The sequence below is a fragment of the Suncus etruscus genome, chromosome 14, assembly GCF_024139225.1.
Source record: "Suncus etruscus isolate mSunEtr1 chromosome 14, mSunEtr1.pri.cur, whole genome shotgun sequence".
Taxonomy (NCBI): Eukaryota; Metazoa; Chordata; class Mammalia; order Eulipotyphla; family Soricidae; genus Suncus; species Suncus etruscus.
The window spans coordinates 23041745-23061809 of record NC_064861.1 but is presented as its reverse complement, the minus strand read 5'-3'; the positions used below and the strand labels follow the sequence as shown (position 1 = coordinate 23061809).

General features: G+C 42.9%; 1 protein-coding gene and 1 non-coding gene across 2 annotated transcripts in view; both read left to right on the top strand.

Annotated features, from left to right (window-relative positions):
• The window catches only part of NDFIP1 (Nedd4 family interacting protein 1), a 56315-nt gene that overhangs the window by 13083 nt on the left and 23167 nt on the right, over positions 1-20065 (top strand). The window contains exons 2-3 of the mRNA XM_049786959.1: positions 8657-8744; positions 11446-11576. Of these exons, the coding sequence (XP_049642916.1) occupies positions 8657-8744; positions 11446-11576 (219 nt within the window). The remainder of the gene's footprint in view (positions 1-8656; positions 8745-11445; positions 11577-20065) is intronic.
• LOC126029165 (U6 spliceosomal RNA) lies at positions 2009-2115 on the top strand. The gene has a single exon (XR_007502817.1). It is a non-coding gene; the product is annotated as a U6 spliceosomal RNA (small nuclear RNA).

Here is a 20065-nt window from a genome sequence, read left to right as displayed (position 1 = left end):
AGGGGTGACTCCTGGCTGGCTGCTCAGAAATAGCTCCTGGCAGGCCGGGGGACCATATGGGACACCGGGATTCGAATCAATCACCTTAGGTCCTGGATCGGCTGCTTGCAAGGCAAACGCCGCTGTGCTATCTGTCCGGGCCCTCTTTACACTTCTTTTTTTTTTGGTTTCTGGGTCACACCCGGCAGCGCTCAGGGATTACTCCTGGCTCTATGCTCAGAAATCACAAGGCTAAGGAAAGGGTACTAGAGTCTTATTTATGCTTACAAGGGGATAAATCTGGTTACTAGGTGAATTGATTAGAAGAATAAAAGGTAAGAGATAAAATTACTTTATGTTGGACTTAGTGGTCAGACTGTTTTGACAGTAAAGCTAAGGATTGTCTAATACAAATAAGCATATTTAGAAATTCTTTTTGGGAAACTTTTAACTCAGTAACAAAATTAACTGTAGTGATAAAAAAAAAAGAAAAAAAAAAAGAAAAAAAAAAAAAAAAAAAAAAAAAAAAAAAAGAAATCACAAGGCTCGGGGGACCATATGGGTGCCGGGATTTGAACCGATGACCTTCTGCATGAAAGGCAAACTCTTTACACTTCTTAATGCGGCTCTTCTGTGTGCAGGGCGGCCGCTCCAGGAACGAGGACTCTGTTCCTAGACTCTGTCAGTGCGTGCCCTTTGTGGCTCTCAAAATAAATTTCAATCGTGATTTTGGCGAGATTTGGCTCAGTTGAATAAAAAGGTTGCCCACCACTGCTCTAGCCCAACAGGAAATTTCTTTTATTGTTTGTTTTTTTTTGCTTATTGGCCCACACCTAGTGATACTCTGGAGTTACTCCTGGCTATGCACTAAGAAATCACTCCTGGCCCAGGGGCCCATATGGGAAGCTGGGGATAGAACCCAGATCTGTCCTGGGCAGCCACATGCAAGGCAAATGCCCTACCGCTGTACTATTGCTCCGGCCTGGGACATTTCTTAATTAACAATAAAAATTGAGAAAGTATTTTAGATCACACTGTGATTTGAGAACACACCATCTATGATGTTGGGAATTAAACCTGGGATGCCTACTGGCAAGGCAAATACCTATCACCTATACTTTGTTGCTACCAAATAAAAATATTTTTGACAAAAAATAAGAAAAGAACCATTGTATTTTCATTTTTATTATGAAATTTGGATATATCCTGAAGGAATACATATTTACTCTATGAAGTACAAAGTGGAGCAACAATGCGGTGGGTAGGATGCTTACCTTGCATGCATCTGACCTAGGTTCAATTCCCACATCCTATGTGGTTCCCTGATCATTTCCAGTTATGGTCTAAAAGCCAAGTAAGAAATAAAAAGAGGCTGAAACCCAACTACAATCATATTTGTAATCAAGGTGTTTAAAGATATTAAAAAAAAAAGAAATAAAAAGAGGGGCCGAAGAGATAGCATGGAGATAGGGCATTTGCCTTGCATGCAGAAGGACGGTGGTTCAAATCCCGGCATCCCATATGGTCCCCCGAGCCTGCCAGGAGTGATTTCTGAGCGTAGAGCCAGGAGTAACCCCTGAGCGGAGCCGGGTGTGACCCCCTCCAAAAAAAAATTCTTTTAAAAATGTTTAGTATTTTCCCTGTCTTTCTGACCATTTATTTAGTCAGAGAGGTTTCTTTTCTCATCTCTGCTTTTCAGAGCCCTGTTTCTCCTCCCTTGTCTCCCTGTTGTAGACAATGTGCTTCTTGTCCTGAGAGCTGATGGGGCTGCGGCCTGCTTCGTCAGCTATTGCACATATCAATCATGTGGCTACACACCAGGCCGGTATGTTTAGTTGTGATTTGTGTGGTCTTTTGGATGCTTCAGGTGACTATAAGGACTCAGTCTACACCCTCCTCCATCAGTCCTCTACGTTTCTGCTCCCTACCTCCTGAATTGTTAATAAAGTACCACTTGCCTACACAAGAATGCCCAAACCATAAATGCACATAAATAAAATGAATTTTCACTAGCTCAAAATGTTTACTTGTGCTCGCTTTGGCAGCCTATATACTAAAATTGGAACGATACAAAGAAGCTTAGCATGGCCCCTGCGCAAAAATGACACGCAAATTCATGAAGCGTTCCATGTTTTTTATGGAACTTCTATTGGCTACAGTAGTCTTAACTAAATGTGAAAAGAATTAAACCAGAGTAGGATTTTAAAAAAAAAAGTTTACTTAACTACTGGTAGCCCAATTAAGAAGCAGTGTTACTGTCACTCAAGCAATTCCCATCAAGTACTTTCTTCCCTTTTTTGCGGGGCTAGTGATGTGGGAACATATCTGATGGTGCTCTTAGTTCTGTGCTTGGGGCTTGCTTCCGGCAGTGCTCCAAAGAACCATATGGTACTGGGTTTGAACCTGGGTCTCCTATAATGGGAAGCAAATCGCTCCATCTCATTGAGCATCTCTAGAGGTTTGGTCAGTTCTCTCCCTTTAGGTATTTTCTTACTCTCCTCCCTGCCCTTGTGACAATCCCTCACTAGCATAATAAGTTTGTCTGATTTTTATCTTTACATAAATATCATCAATGGTAAATTCACTTTTTGTCTTTTATTCTTTTGTTCAGCATTGTAAGAGTCACCCGTGTTATTGTAGTTTATTATTACACTTGGCTGTATGATATTCTGTTGTCTAGAGATACCACAACTTACCTACTGCTATTGCTGGGTGTTTGGGTGGTCTCAGTTTTGTGAAGGGTGTCAGTCTATTCAAAACTTAACTGATTTCTTTTTTCATTTGGATAATTTGTTTTGTTTTTGTTTTTTGTTTTTGGGCCACACCCGTTTGATGCTCAGGGGTTACTCCTGGCTATGCGTTCAGAAATTGCCCCTGGCTTGGGGGGACCATATGGGACACTGGAGGATCGAACTGTGGTCCGTCCTACGCTAGCACTTGCAAGGCAGACACCTTACCTCTAGCGCCACCTTCCCAGCCCCAGAAGAAAGGAATTTTTTTGTTTGTTTGTTTTTTGTTTTTGGGTCACACCCGGCAGTGCTCAGGGGTTACTCCTGGCTGTCTGCTCAGAAATAGCTCTTGGCAGGCACGGGGGACCATGTGGGAAACTGGGATTCGAACCAATCACCTTTGGTCCTGGATCGGCTGCTTGCAAGGCAAACGCCACTGTGCTATCTTTCTGGGCCCTTGGATGATTTCTTTCTCTTACCAATATCTTCATATATGTTGACTCTGAATACTTTTAAAAATAGGTCTCTTTCCCTTGGGGTGTGTGTGTGTGTGTGTGTGATCTTCATGATCTTGGACAAATGCTAACTATGTGGCTGAGCATGTGTTTTTTATGCAGGATTTGACCCTTACCACTTCATGGCCCCCAGTTACTGCCTGGCCCACCTCTAGAACCATCAGGTGTGGCTCCCCCCAAAAAAGCAGATTTACTCTTATTTTTGGTTGAGTTTCTCTTCAGCAGAATCATATGCCTTAATGTTTCTGTCAGGGCCTCACAGATGCAAGACTTATTCTCCATTCCTGAGCCACCTCCCCAGTTACTTACACCTTATTTTAAACTTACTCAATGTATAGAAGTCTGATAAGGAACATTCTTTAATATGAATAATTTGGTGGTATTAGAGTAAAACGGTGCTTAGTGTACAATTTAAAAAAGACAAGTCAGTGTACAATGGAAAATATACTGTCCTTGCAAACTGGCTGTTTCTGAACCACAGAGTAAAATAGCACACTCAGTTGTTTACCTAAGGAAATGTGCTTGTTTACTTTCCAGTAATTATACTGTTTCATTTGGTATAATTTAGAGAGTGTGCAAGTAGCAGGCTGAGAAGAGGTTTAAAAGTCTTGAATTTAGGGGCCAGAGAGGCAATAGTTGGAAGGGCTGAGCACATGCTTTGCAAGCAGAAGGCCATTCTTGGAGCCTGGTACTTGTATGAACATCCATATCCGTCCATATCCGTGGGTGTGGCACAAAGGAAAAACAAAGTTTTAAACTTGCTATATTCAAGTTGGATGTTTTAAAAATACAACTGGTTTCTGTATTGGGAGTCCTTTACACTGTTATTGACCTGCTCTGGCATGTTTATTTCCAGTCCCCCTAGAACAGATGGATGGTAAGAGCAGATTGCCAGAGGAAGGAGAGAAGCTGCTTTATTTTAGAAGAAACTCTTCTTTTCTAGGCTGACATTAGTCATACCTGCTTGTGGGTAAATATTTCATAAAAATTAATTGAGGGTGACCAAGGCCAGGAACCAGCAGTGGATTCTGATTCTGATGAGATTCTGACCAGTGGGAATATTGAAGGCTTTAGGTTCTTCTGGGATAATCAGGAAATGCAAGTGAGTGTCCAGGCAGAAATGTGATAAGGACAAAGTTCATCTGAATTTTCAGATAATTGGATCATTTCTACCTTAGTAATGAGAGACGCAATTTTGTTAAACTTGGTATGGCCTGTGTGGATAATTGTTCTAATCCAGGGAGGGGTGCTGTTTCTATGGTAACTGGAAGGTTAGTGAGAGAATACAGGAATTAAAGCACCTGCCTTGCTTTCTGCTGACCCTGTTTCGAATACCTAGCACAGCCAGAAGTAGCCCAGGAGCACAGCTGAGTGTGCTCCCGCTCCAAATAAATAAAGCTGCAGGTGACCAAAATTTGAGCATAATTTTAAACGTGGACTGTTCAGTCCCAAACATCTGTTTCTTATGAGTCATGGTAGCAGAGCTCTACCCCACCCCCATAGCACAGGGCAGGGAGAGAAGCCAAGTCCCCACCTCCTCGCACCTGGCCCTCTGAGCATCTCTTAAAGCAGGATTTGGTGACAGCTAAATTGGATCGGGCTCCCACTGACCCAGTTTATGGGAGAGACTGGGCATCTTTCCAGTGCCAATGAGAGAACCGAAGATCCCTGGCAGAGGACTGCACAGAAAAGGGTTCCCAGGGATAGAGAAGGGGTTCCCAGGAACAGAGAAGGGGAACCCTAATATACATTTTGGGGGACTGGAGAGATAATATAGCAGGTAAGGCATTGTTTTGCACACAGCTGATCCAGGTTCCAACTCGAGCATCCCACATGGTTTCCTGAACACTGCCAGGATTAGTTCTTGAGTGTAGAGCCAAGAATGATCCCTGATCATCACTGGGTGAGACCTCAAAACAAAAACAAAAATACATTTTGGATACTTGAGCTCTTGGGTCTATTCTGGGCATGTAAAGGGAAAATTTTGGAACTTGGCTAGACTACAGAATCCCATGAGTTCCTGCATCATCCAGTAAATTGACCATACCCCCCCCACACACACACACGAACTTGGCTAGACTACAGAATCCCATGAGTTCCTGCATCATCCAGTAAATTGACCATACCCCCCCCCCCCACACACACACACTGGTTTTGGGGCCATACCCAGTAGAGAATCCCATGAGTTCCTGTACCCAGTGACACTCAGGGGTTACTCCTGTCTCCTGTCTATGTGCTCAGAAATCGCTCCTGGCTTGGGGGACCATATGGGACACCAGGGGACTGAACCAAGGTCCGTCCTAGGTTAGCACATGCAAGGCAAACACCCTACCGCTTGTACCACTGCTCCGGCCCCTTATATATTATTTTTTCAAGTTGTGATTCAATGGAATAAAACAGTTGTGCCAGAAAATGTTTCTTTTTGTTTCCCCTTTCACTAAAGAGAAAAATGGGGGTTTACAAGAGGGATGGGATTTCTTTCTTCTATTATCTGTTATGCTGGTGTGGGATGATCAAGTCTCACATTTCCAGGTTGCTAGGAGACAGCCTATCTTAAAGATATGGGCATCTAAGTTTGGTTTCTTGACCAAACTCAGGAAATACAAAAGGTGTCAAATACTAAGCTAGGTTGAAATAAAGAGCATCATTGGCTATACCTTAACTAAGACAACATTCTAAAAAAATCCCCCCATTTATCTTTGTTGTTCCCTTTAATTTCTTTGCTTCTTTCTGTAACTGTGCTAGGGCACAGTTTAGATGGGAATAACCTAGAGAGCTTCAGATAATGTTGAAAGTATTCAATGTGAATCATAGCCCCAAGAACTCTATTTAAATTATTTATTTGTTGTCTTAGGATCGTTCTGTTCTTACAGCTATTTTGCCTGTCAGACCTTCTGATTAAAAGGAAAATTCAGGGGCTGGAGAAGTATGCCTTGTATTTAGCCAATCCAGACTCAGTCCCCAGCACCACCAGCTTCACCAGGAGTGATAGTTGAGCATAGCAGGTGTAGACCCCCCCAAAAGAGGGGGGGTTAATTTAGGGCTATAATGTATTTATTTTGTTCAACATTTTAAAATGACCCCAGATGGTAGGTCTTGTTGAAAATTGAGTATTAGAACCCATTTGAATTAAAATGCTTTGCAATATTTGGCTTCTGAATGACTAGTCTAGTATAGGTGTTGGAGATTGGGATGACTGATTAGATCTGAATGATTGGGAAGGTCTAGTTATGACAGCTCAGCATAGTTGTTTTCTTGTTTTGGTTCAGAGTGATGTTCTTTGTAGTGGGTGGTTTAGTGGGTCGCATGTTTGGCACCCAGGAGTGAGTTAGCCTTTATTTTTTTTCCCACACCCCTGAGTTGGCCTTTTTGATCAGGATGGGCCTATAGCCAGACACTAGATGCCAGAAGGATATTGTTTATGCTGTGCAGATCCCCCACTGATGAACTGTATCACTTTGGAAAAATTAAATCAATACCTGCTTTTTTTTTTTTTGACAAGGAGCTCATAGACTACCGAGACTAGCAGTGACAGAAAGGCATTCTTCCAGTGTGAGGCTTTGGGTTTTGTTTTGGGGCCATACGAAGTGATGCTCTGGGATCATCATTTCAGCAGAGCTCAGGGTACCGTATTGCCATACTGGGAGTTGGAGCCAGGTTGACCATACAAAAGGCAAGTGCCTTAACCTGCTTCATTCTCTCCAGTCTCAAGAATTTTTTTTTTTATAAAAGTAATTGGCGGGCCCAGAAAGATAGCACAGCGGTGCTTGCCTTGCAAGCAGCCGATCCAGAACGTAAGGTGGTTGGTTCGAATCCCGGTGTCCCGTATGGTCCCCCATGCCTGCCAGGAGCTATTTCTGAGCAGACAGCCAGGAGTAACCCCTGAGCACCGCCGGGTGTGACCCAAAAACCAAAAAAAAAAAAAAAAAGGTAATTGGAGTTGTTGGTTTGACCAGTGGAAAAATAGCTGAGATTAGGAAGAGGGTGCTACTAAGGTAGCACTGTATGTTTTTGTAAATGGCTCAGTTATTTAAGATTTAATTTCTGTGCTTACACTGAATATATAAAAAGTCTTGGTTATTTGTGGTTTATCTCTGTCTTAACTGTTATAGGGGCCGGAGCGATAGCCCAGTGGTAGGGCATTTGCCTTGCACACAGCCTATCTAGGACGGTTCTAGGTTCTATCCCCCCATTGTCCCATATGGTCCCCTGAGACAGGAGTGATTTTTTTGTTTGTTTGTTTGTTTTTGTTTTTTTCGGGTCACACCTGTTTGATGCTTAGGGGTTACCCTGGCTAAGCGCTCTGAAATTGCCCCTAGCTTGGGGGGACCATATGGGATGCCAGGGGATCAAACCGAGGTCCTTCCTTGGCTAGCGCTTGCAAGGCAGACACCTTACCTCTAGCGCCACCTCGCCGGCCCCAGACAGGAGCGATTTCTGAGCGCATAGTCAGGAGTAACTCCTGAGCGTCACAGGGCATGACCCAAAGAGCAAAACAAAACAAAAAAAAAAAACACCATAACTTATTACATTATTTTTCTAATTTAATTATGGAAATGACAAAATGCACATTAAAACATACATATAAACATCAAAAAAATCTTTTGTTATCATGTCAGCAGTTTATAAACTGTTATTGTGGACCTTCTGTCATATATCTTTCAGAGCAAATTGTACGATGTATATTCTGTTGAATATTTTCTCTCATTTAACCATGTACTGTGAATAACTGATTAAGTTATATCTTTTTGTTGGTTTCAGTTTGGGGGCCACATGCAACTGTGTTTAGGGCTTACTTTTGGCTTTGTGTTCAGGGGTGGTTTTGGGCCTTGTGAGTCTTGGTAGATAATATGGAATGCCAGCAATCATACCCAGGTTGGTCGCATGCAAGGCAAGCGTCCTACTTGCCTACTTCGGCCCCTCAACTCACCATATTTTATTTTCATTCTTTGAGGCTGTTTAGTCTTTCTGAGGTAAGCTATTCTTTAATAAATCTTGTATACTTGGAGTTCAGGGTGTTTCTGACTTAGGTTGCAGTAACATTTACAATATACCTTTTCAAAAGCCTCTGTGTTCTCAGTATAAATTCCTGAGAGCAGATTTTTTTTTTTTTTTTTTTTTTTTTTTTGTGGTTTTTGGGTCACACCCGGCAGTGCTCAGGGTTTATTCCTGGCTTCACGCTCAGAAATTGCTCCTGGCAGGCACGGGGGACCATATGGGACACCGGGATTTGAACTGATGACCTCCTGCATGAAAGGCAAACACCTTACCTCCATGCTATCTCTTCGGCCCCGAGAGCAGATTATTTTATAAAGAATTTTTTTGGTCTGTTTAAAAATGTATAAAGTCTAGTAGTAACTTTTCAGAAATGTTTTTCAGGTAGTCTGTCTGACTTTCTTCGTACTTGCATTTAAATGTGACATTTTTATTCAGTTACAGAACGAGGAAGAAGTTGGAGAACCTGAGCAGGTGGTAGGCGATGCCCCCCCGCCGTACAGCAGCATCTCTGCCGAGAGCGCAGGTAGGCAACGCCCATGGGAGTGTCCAGCACTTACTCCTGGACTGGGGGGGCTTCTGCTTCAGCTGTCTTTAATGATCCTTCACAGATGGCCATGGTGTGGCCCCCTACCTGCCCCCCAAACCTGCCTTTCACAAGTCACAGTGCAGTGAGTTAGCATGACCCACCAAACACAGAGCCTTCTCAAACAAAACAATTTTGAATATAATAATAATAAATTTATTTATAAATTATATGTTTTATGAATTATTAAATTTATTGATAATAAATTATTTTTATTTTCGGTAAACAAGATAGTTTTACTGATGAAATTTACGTAGACTTAAGGGGGAGAAAAAGAGGGATATGAGCAGAGAGAGAAAGAGAAAGAATTCTTAGTTTGTAGCTCAAGTTAAGAAAACTTGTTAGTTGGGGCCGGGCGGTGGCGCTAAAGGTAAGGTGCCTGCCTTGCCTGTGCTAGCCTTGGATGGACTGCGGTTCGATCCCCCGGTGTCCCATATGGTCCCCCAAGCCAGGAGCAACTTCTGAGCACATAGCCAGGAGTAACCCCTGAGTGTTACCGGGTGTGGCCCAAGAACCAAAAAAAAAAAAAAAAAAGAAAAGAAAACTTGTTAGTGTTCTGAAAAGCAGATGTAGCATATATTTTTTTATATGTGATTGTTGGAGTTTTGGGGGATTGCTTGGTAGTCGCAGTAGGCAGAGGGACGGAGGCCATAGATCAAAACTGGGCTTCTGTACACAAAGTATGTGCATTTTCCCTTTGAGCCAATTCCCTGGCCTAATGTTTTGTTTTTTTTTATTTGGAGACATCAACATACCTTTTTTTGGGGGGGGGGGGGAAGGACTTAATTTCTTTTTTTTTTTTTTTTTTTGTTTGGTTTTTCAGGTCACACCCGTTTGGTACTCAGGGGTTACTCCTGGCTAAGCGCTCAGAAATCGCCCCTGACTTGGGGGGACCATATGGGATGCCGGGGGATCGAACCGCAGTCCTTCCTTGGCTAGCGCTTGCAAGGCAGACACCTTACCTCTAGCAGCGCCACCTCGCCGGCCCCGGGACTTAATTTCATTCTAACAGACTCCTAATACAAAATAGAAATTCAGAGATCTGGGGATAGAGCAATAGATAGTATAGTAGGTAAGGTACTTTTCTTGTATGTGGCCAACCTGATTTCTTTCTTTTTTTTAATACCTTTATTTAAACACCGTGATTACAAACATGACTGTAGTTGGGTTTTAGTCACAAAAAGAACACACACACCCCTTCACCAGTGCAACATTCCCACCACCAGTGCTCCACATCTCCCTCCACCCACATCCCCTGCCTGTATTTGAGGCAGGCATTCTATTTCTCTCACTCATTAACATTGTCATGCCAACCTGATTTCTATCCTTGTTTATCCCCTATGACCTGAGCTCCACCAGGAATGATTCCTGAGTACAGAGCAAGAATAATCCTGTATATTGCTAGGTGTGTTACCAAAAATTAAAAAAAAAGAAAAAGAAATTCAGAAATGGGGCCCGGAGAGATAGCACAGCGGTGTTTGCCTTGCAAGCAGCCGATCCAGGACCAAAGGTGGTTGGTTCGAATCCCTGGCTCTACACTGAGAAATTGCTTCTGGCAGTATTGGGGGACCATATGGAATGCGGAAGATCAAACCCAGGTCTATCCTGGGTAGACTCTGCATGCAAAGCAAATGCCCTACAGCTGTGCTATCACTCGGCTCTATATAGAAATTCTTGTCAAACACTCCTCGTTATTCACTTAAATCTCATAGTCTTTAAAATTTCCTTTATGGGGGCTGGAGCTATGTCACAGCGGTAAGGTTTTGCCTTGCACATGGCTGACCCAGAACGGACCTCAGTTCGATCCCCCGGCATCCCATGTGATCCCCCAAGTCAGGAGTGATTTCCTAGTGCATAGTCAGTAGTAACTCCTGAGCGTCACCATGTGTGGTCCCCCCCCAAAAAAAAAAAAAACGAAAAACAACAACAACAAAATCTTTCTTTATGATTCTTTTTATTTGTTTGGGGGCCACACCCAAAACAGAGGTTACTCTGCTCAGAAATTACTCCTGGTAGGCTCAGGGGACCATATGGGATGCTGGGGATCGAACCTGGGTTGTCTGTGTTTAAGGCAAATGCCCTCCCCTCTGTGCTATCACTCTGGCCCCCCCTTTTATGATTCTTAATTTCCCTCAGTTCATGGTACAAAGGGCTGATGAGGCAACACATATGTTCAGAGTTATTGTGATAATGGGCTAATTCAAAATGTTTCAGTTGGGGACAGAGGGATTTGGGCTATACCAATGGTCACACTCAGGGACTATTCCTGGTGTTTCTTGGGGACCATTATAAGGTTCTGGGGATTGAAATGGGGTCAAAGCTCTGAAAAGCAAGTGCTATAACCCCTATACTCTGTGGACCATGTAAGAGTTTATTAAAAGAAAAAGTTTTGGCGAGGCTCAGCAGGCTGGAACACATGATTTGCATGCAGGAGGTCTGAGTTCAGTTTCGACCACCAAATGGTCCCTTGAGTACCATCGGGGCAATCCCAAGTACCAAGGAGAGTGCAGCCCCTGAGCACCTCCAGGTACATTTATTTTACATACACTGTTGAGGAAATACTGGGTTTGCAGGAGCTAGTGCTGTCCTTCCTTTGCCTCAATTTTCATCAGTTAATTGTGTGCTTCTTTCTGTCCTGCAGTTTATTTCGACTACAAAGATGAGTCTGGGTTTCCAAAGCCTCCATCTTACAATGTGGCAACGACCCTGCCTACCTATGATGAGGCTGAGAGGACCAAGGCTGAAGCAACTGTCCCCTTGGTTCCTGGCAGAGTAAGTTAAACATACCTATAATAGGATTTGGTGACTGCTTAGTGGGAATTAAGTTCTTTGTACCTTCCAGTTTGGGGGGGGGGTGTTTTTTCTGGGGGGGGTCACACCCGGCAGCACTCAGGGGTCACTCCTGGCTTTAAACTCAGAAATTACTCCTGGCAGGCTCGGGGGACCATATGGGATGCCAGGATTTGAATCACCGTCTTTCTGCATCTAAGGCAAACACCCTACTGCTGTGGTATTTCTTAGGCCCTACTTTCCAGTTTTGATGCACTGATTGGTTAAAAAAAAACATATAGCTAATTCTAAAAATAAGTTCTTTTTTTTTGTTTGTTTGGTTTTTGGTTTTTTGAGTCACACCCAGTGGTGCTCAGGGGTTACTCCTGGCTCTGTGCTCAGAAATTGCTCCTGGCAGGCATGTGGGACCATATGGGACACCGGGATTCGAACCACCATCTGTCCTAGATGGGCTGCTTGCCTTACCACTGTGCTATCTCTCCGGTCTCATAAGTTCATTTTCTCTCTCTTTTTTTTTTTTGGTTTTTCGGCCCACACTCATTTGTTGCTCAGGGGTTAGTCCTGGCGTGCTCTGAAATTGCCCCTGGCTTTGGGGGATCATATGGGACGCTGGGGAATCGAACCTCGGTCCTTCCTTGGCTAGCGCTTGCAAGGCAGACACCTTACCTCTAGCGCCACCTCGCCACCTCATTTTCTTTTGGAAGACAAACCCTCATCTCTTCCTGAGAAGCAAAGGGAGAGTTACAGAAGAGCGCAGGACATTGCTAGTGGAATGGGCTCATTTCCCTGGGTATGGGAGGTTCTTGGGATGAACTCTAGGACTCAACGTAGGAAACACCTTGATTGTACACATGGCAATATTTCACATATATTAAATTTAAAAAGAACCGTTTGAGTCTCCATCAGAGGCTCCCAGATTTCATGTTTGGGCGGTAGGGTGTAGGGGAATCACTGCACAGCCCTGGGAATTAAGCTGCTTTAGCAAACAAACAGAAAGTACCTCCCAGATATATCCAAGGTTACTGCCTCTTCTTTGGGTTGTTTGAGGGCCCCAGGTTGTGGGAGGAGAAACTCTTAGCTAAGTGACTTCTGTGCCATCTTCTGGATGCACTGTGAGTTCAGATCCCCCTTGGGCCTGACTTGAGCACAGTCGTAAGATGTCTGAAATCACAGCCAAATTCCCATTTCCTGTAAATGCTTCTAAATACTCAAGTTGATGCTTGGTAGGGCACTGAGCTGGGTTCTAGAACAATGGAGAGCTAGACCCAGTTCTCAAAAATGTGGGGTGATCAGGGCTCTAACTCCTGCTTTTTTTCCCTAGAAACTAGAGTAGAAACAGGAGTCCAGGTAGCCAGTGTGGGGCACATGCCCTAGAGGTTTGAGCCATAGAATAGTGAATTCTTTGCAGGCTGCATCTGTTTGAGGGGTTGAACTTAAAACTCCCTGGCAAACTCCCCCCCCCCCAAAAAAAAAAAAGAGTTCAACCTTTTAGGTAGTTGTGGGGCGTGTCTGTAAACAGTGAACTCCTCACAGGCAATAGGAATGTCAATACATTTTTTAAAGAATGGATTTTTGAGATACAGGTTAACATGCGTAGAGTGATGTTAGTATTTAATGTATTAAAGTACAGTTACAGCACCCTATCTCCACCAAAGTGCCTAGTGCCCTCCTCCACTTGTCTCTGTTGTCACTTCTAGTGGCCTTTTTATTCCCTGTTCATTCAGTGTTTTGTCTCTTTCTACCACAGATAAGTGAGACCATCTGTTATTTGAGGAGTTGAACTCTCAAAACTGTTACATAGCAGAACTAGCAGTTTATAAACTGTCTTGGCTGATTGTACGTGGTGACAAGTCTTTCATTTTTGCAGGTCCCAAGGAGAATATCTTGTCTAAGGCTATAATAATCATCATGCAATGTCCATGTGTTGGATATAATACTTTGCTTTTATATATTTTATCTCCCATATTTACAGTTATCATAAAAGGCAGCGGTTATATTATCCCCATTTTTATAGATACTGAAATTGAACCCTGAGGTTAAATAATTTTCCTATAGTTTTTCCTGCAAATAAGTGGCATAGTTAAGAGATTGTGATATTCTAGACTCCAAAGTTCTCATTCTCTCATTCTCTTTGGCCATATCCGGCAGTGCTCAGGACTTAGTCCTGACTCTGTGCTCAGGGATCAGTCCTGATGGGTCTTGAGGAGACCCTATGGGGTATCTATCAGGCATCCAAGGTAGGTTGTCTCTGTGTAAAGCAAGTGCCCTACCCACAGTATAATCTCTTATTCTAGACTCCCAAGTTCATATGTGTTTCTTAGTGCTCTCTACATGTGTTGGGGTGTATCGTATTTTTCCCATGAAAATATACCAGATTAGAGATAGTACAGCAGTTAAGGTACTTACCTTGCACATGACTTACCCAGGTTCGGTCCTCAGACCTTATATGATCCCCAAGCACTACCAGGAGTAATTCCTGAGCACAGAGCCAAGAGTAACCCCTGAGCACTGCCAGGTGTGGTCCCAAAACAAAACCAACCAAAAATAGACTTGGTTAGAAAACTCTCTTTAGAATTTTTTGTTGGACAAAGATTCATATTTAAGAAGTACATATTAAGTATATACCGTTGGGCCCTATTACTTAGATCTGTATAGAACCACTTTAATAAAAGATACTGTGTATCTTATATTACACATCATAATAATATGCGGTTATTATTTTTGTTTTGTTTATTTGGGCTACACCCAGGTGACACTCAGGGGTTACTCCTGGCTCTGTGTTCAGAAATCACTTCTGGCTCTGGGGACTATATGGGATGCCAAGGATCAAACCCATCCTGGGTCAGCCGTGTGCAAGGCAAATGCCTTACCACTGTGCTATTGCTCCCCCAAATTCTCTCTCTCTTTCTCTCCCTCCCCCTCTCCCTCTTTTCTTCTCCCTCTTTCCCTCTCTCTCCCTCTTTCCCTCTCTCTTCCTCTCTCTCCCTCTCCTTTCTCTCTCTCCCTCTCCCTCTCCCTCTCTCCTCCTTTCTCTCCACTCAGAGGTCATTCCTGGCTCTGTGCTCAGAACTCACTTCTGACAGGCTCCAGGGACCATATGGAAAGCTGCAATCAAAACGGGTCCATCCTGAGTCAGCCACATGCAAGGCATATGCCCTGTCACTGTGCTATTGCTCCCCCAAATTCTCTTTTTTCTCTCTCTCTCTCTCTCTCTCTCTCTCTCTCTCTCTCTCTCTCTCTCTCTCTCTCTCTCTCTCTCTCTCTCTCTCTCTCCCTCTCCCTCTCTCCCTCTCTCTTCTCTCTCTCTCCCTCTCCCTCTCCTTTCTCTCTCCCTCTCCCTCTCCCTCTCCCTCTCCCTCTCCTCTCCCCTCAGGGGTCATTCCTGGCTCTGTGCTCAGAACTCACTCCTGACAGGCTCCAGGGACCATATGGAAAGCTGGCAATCAAACCGGGTCCATCCTGAGTCAGCCACATGCAAGGCATATGCCCTGTCACTGTGTTATTGCTCCGGCTTGCTGTTGTTATTAACACAGAGCTTTGTATGGTATTTATGCCTGAACTCCAGTGGGCAGAACCCACATATACATGTCTAATCAGCGCCGAGCATAGTAAGCACTGAACACTGAGCTTTTTTGTCACATATCCTGGGGAATATAATGTTTGAAGTGGGTCCCTAATTTGAATGGTTAACATTCAAGGACAGTGAAAATATTCATTCTTTCCTAGTGTAGACCTACATTAGTTGAGAAGGTGAGCCATTAGTGCCTGCCATATTGGGAAGATCATGTTCCTTCTAGACTTACATCACCTTCAGGTTTGGCCAGAGGGGTCCTCACGGTGCCAGGTGAGGTGAAGGTGGGGTGTCCAAGACCTGGCACCCTATAGCAATGGTGCTAAAGTTGAGCTCTGGGCAGCTGTTCAGATTCTTCATGTGCCGTCATATTATGCTCTCCTGGGGCTGGAGGAAGGCGCTCACCTTGCGTGCAGCTGACCTCAGCCCCCCGTTTCTCTCATGGCTCTCCAGCACCTCCAGGTGTGACCTAAAAGCAAAAACAAAACACTATCCTCTCCCTCTGTGATAGCTTTATTTTATAAATCAATGGCCCCATCAATTTTGTCTCTTGAACAAACTCAACCCTGAATTCTGCTCCTAGTACTTACCTCCACCCTCAAAATATTTTTGATTACTATTATTATTGAACCTAAAAGGTCTTGGGTTTCTGATACTCTATGATTTTAGTCAAACGTATAAGCGAATTTTCTATTTTTATAACTATATTTAAGAAAGGAAACATGAATAGTTCATGAATTTTTGAAGGGGTTATAAAATGAAAATTTCTTGGTATTTAGAAAACCCTGAATATAGAAGAAAAAAAAGCATTTTTAAAATGACAATAATTGGGCTGGAGCAATAGGAAAAGCTGGGACAGACCTGGGTTCAATCCCTAGCATCCCGAGCCTGCCAGGAGCGATTTCTGATCGCAAAGCCAGGAGTAACCCCTGAACACCACCGGGTGTGGCTCAAAAACAAAAATAAAATGGCAATATTAACTTAAGAGATGATGCAATTTTAACACGTACTGAATCCCCCCCACCCCTCAGGAAGAAAGCAGTTTATTGGAGTCTTCAGGGGAGGATCAAAAACTGATTTTCCCAGCTAGCCGAGATGTACACAGCAGTACCACCACAGAAAGTGGACTGAGCTTTAATGGTCCTAGTGGGATTTTGTTAGTTTGGTTTGGGGCCACACCCAGCAATGCTCAGAGCTTATTCCTGGCCCTGTGCTCAGGCATCACTCCTGGAGAGCTTGAAGGACCACATGGAATGCCAGGGATCAAATGCAGATTGACATCCTGCAAATCAAGTGCCCTACCTGCTGTGCTATGGCTCTGACCCTCATAGTGTTTTTAAAATAAAAATGTTTTTATTTATTGTAGGTTTCTAGCACGTGATGATTTTAGGGACACAGCTTTATACTGGCATGTCTGTGTGCTTCGCTTACCTACCATCATATTTCTGGTGCCAGCACAGTACAGACTCATTACCTTTGCTCAATTCCATCTCTCTTTCCTGCCTTTCTGGTAACCAACACATTTGCCAAAGAGGCATCAAGTATTTGTGTTATTGCTGGCAGTTTAGTTTGTGTGCTTGAATATGTATTTCATGTAAAAGTGAAACCTACCAGTTTTTTTTTCAACCTTCTCACTTAGCATAGTTGTTTTAAGGTCTATCCAGGTTTTCTTGTTATTTTTGTTATTGTTGTTGCTGGGTTTTTTGTTTTGTTTTTTATTTTTTTGTTTGTGGTTTGTGGGTCACACCCAGCAGCGCTCAGGAGTTACTCCTGGCTCTACGCTCAAAAATCAATCCGGCAGGCTCGGGGGACCATATGGGATGCTGGGGAATTTGAACCACTGTTCTGCATGCAAGGCAAACGACCTACCTCCATGCTATCTCTCTGGCCCCTGTTACTGGGGTTTTTGCTTTTGTTGTTTTTTGCCACATTAAGTGGCACCCAGAGGTTATTCCTTGCTCTATGCTTAGGAATCACTCCTGGCAAGCTCTGGGGACCTTTTAGGGTACTGGGGATCGAACCCTGGGTCAGTCATATACAAGACAAATGCCCTACCCACTGTACTATCACTCTAGCCCAGTGCTTCTTAATTATTTTCTGTCATGCCCCCTAGGAAGAAGAAAACATTTTTTGTGCCCTCCACATGATTGTAAATAGTATCGTTATTTAAAAAAAAATTTAACCTCCAAAACAAAAATATATAAAATAATTTGAGCTGATTTTTTAATCAGAGGTGATGTCTGGATTAATGGATACAATGAGCTCGTTTTGCAATGCATAGCTTTTCGAAGCGGGGTTTGAAACAGGACACAGCAGCTCTCAGCTCCAGAGACATATAGAGACATAAACACGGGGCTTAGCTTGTTTGGACAGTGTTTGCCAAGGTCAAACACAACCCCCTAACGGAGTCTCATGCCCCCCTAGGGGGCAGCGCCCCACTATCTGAGAAGCACTGCTCTAGCCCCAGAACAAAAGTTTTTTTTTTTTTTTTTTTTTTAAAGAGCACCCCCCCTCACCGGTGCAACATTCCCACCACCAATCTCCCAGATCTCCCTCCTCCCCACCCCCCCTACACCTGTACTCGAGACAGGCTTTCCACTTCCCTCATTCATTCACATTTTATGATAGTTTTCAGTGTAGTCATCTCTGCAACTGCACTCATCACTCTATGTGATGAGCTGCATGTCCTGAGCTGCACCTACCAGCCCTCATCTCTCTTGTCTCTGAGATATTGTTAAAAATGTCCTTCATTTTTCTTAAAGCCCATAGATGAGTGAAACCATTCTGCGTCTTTCTCTCTCCCTCTGACTTACTTCACTCAGCATAATAGATTCCATGTACATCCATGTATTGGAAAATTTCATGACTTCATCTCTCCTGATGGCTGCATAGTATTCCATTGTGTATATGTACCACAGTTTCTTCAGCCACTCATCTGTTGAAGGGCATCTTGGTTGTTTCCAGAGTCTGGCTATTGTAAATAGCGCTGCAATGAATATAGGAGTAAGGAAGGGTTTTTTGTATTGTATATTTGTGTTTCTTGGGTATATTCCTAGGAGTGGTATAGCTGGATCGTATGGAAGCTCAATTTCCAGTTTGTGAAGGAATCTCCATATCGCTTTCCATAAAGGTTGTACTAGACGGCATTCCCACCAGCAGTGAAAAAGAGTTCCTTTCTCTCCACATCCCCGCCAGCACTGCTTGTTTTCCTTTCTTGTGATGTGTGCCAATCTCAGTGGCGTGAGGTGGTACCTCATAGTAGTTTTGATTTGCATCTCCCTGACGATTAGTGATGTTGAACATCTTTTCATGTGCCTTTTGGCCATTTGCCTTTCTTCTTTTTCAAAGTGTCTGTTCATTTCTTCTCCCCATTTTTTGATGGGGTTAGTTGTTTTTTTCTTGTATAGTTCTGTCAGTACCTTGTAAATTTTGGATATTAGCCCTTTATCTGATGTGTATTGGGTGAATAATTTCTCCCACTCAGTGGGTGGCCTTTGTATTCTGGGCACTATTTCCTTTGAGATGCAGAAGCTTTTCAGCTTAATATAGTCCCATCTGTTTATCTCTGCTTCCACTTGCTTAGAAAGTGCTGTCTCCTCCTTAAAGATGCCTTTAGTCTCAATGTCCTGGAGTGTTTCACCTACATGTTGTTCTATATACCTTATAGTTTCAGTTCTGATATCAAGGTCTTTAATCCATTTGGATTTTACCTTTGTATATGGTGTTAGCTGGGGGTCTGAGTTCACTTTTTTGCAAGTGGTTAACCAGTTGTGCCAACACCACTTGTTGAATAGGCTTTCCCTGCTCCATTTAGGATTTTTTGCTCCTTTATCAAAAACAAGGTGGTTATATGTCTGAGGAACCTTCTCTGAGTACTCAAGCCTATTCCACTGATCTGAGGGTCTGTTTTTATTCCAATACCATGCTGTTTTTATAACTATTGCTTTGTAATACAACTTAAAATTGGGGAAAGTAATGCCTCCCATATTCCTTTTCCCAAGGAGTGCTTTAGCTATTCGAGGTTGTTTGTTGTTCCAGATGAATTTCAGAAGTATTTGATCCACTTCTTTGAAAAATGTCATGGGTATCTTTAGAGGAATCGCGTTAAATCTGTACAATGCTTTTGGAAGTATTGCCATTTTAATGATGTTGATCCTGCCAATCCATGAGCATGGTATGTGTTTCCATTTCCGCGTGTCCTCTCTTATTTCTTGGAGCAGTGTTTTGTAGTTTTCTTTGTATAGATCCTTCACATCTTTAGTCAGGTTGACTCCAAGATATTTGAGTTTGTGTGGAACTAATGTGAATGGGATTGTTCTCTTAATGTCCATTTCTTCCCTATCATTATTAGTGTATAAAAAGGCCATTGATTTTTGTGTGTTAATTTTGTATCCTGCCACTTTGCTATACAAATCTATTATTTCTAGAAGCTTTTTGGTAGAGTCTTTAGGGTTTTCTAAGTAGAGTATCATGTCATCTGCAAACAGTGAGAGCTTGACTTCTTCCTTTCCTATCTGGATTCCCTTGATATCTTTTTCTTGCCTAATCGCTATAGCAAGTGCTTCCAGTGCTATGTTGAATAGGAGTGGTGAGAGAGGACAGCCTTGTCTTGTACCAGAATTTAGAGGAAAGGATTTTAGTTTTTCTCCATTGAGGATAATATTTGCCACTGGCTTCTGGTAGATGGCTTTGACTATATTGAGAAAGGTTCCTTTTATTCCTATCTTGCTGAGAGTTTTCATCAAGAATGGGTGTTGAACCTTATCAAATGCTTTTTCTGCATCTATTGATATGACCATGTGATTTTTTTTTTTATACGGAAATTATCACATTTTTTTTATTTATTTATTTTTAATTTTTTTTTTAATGCATAATTTTTTTTATTTAAACACCTTGATTA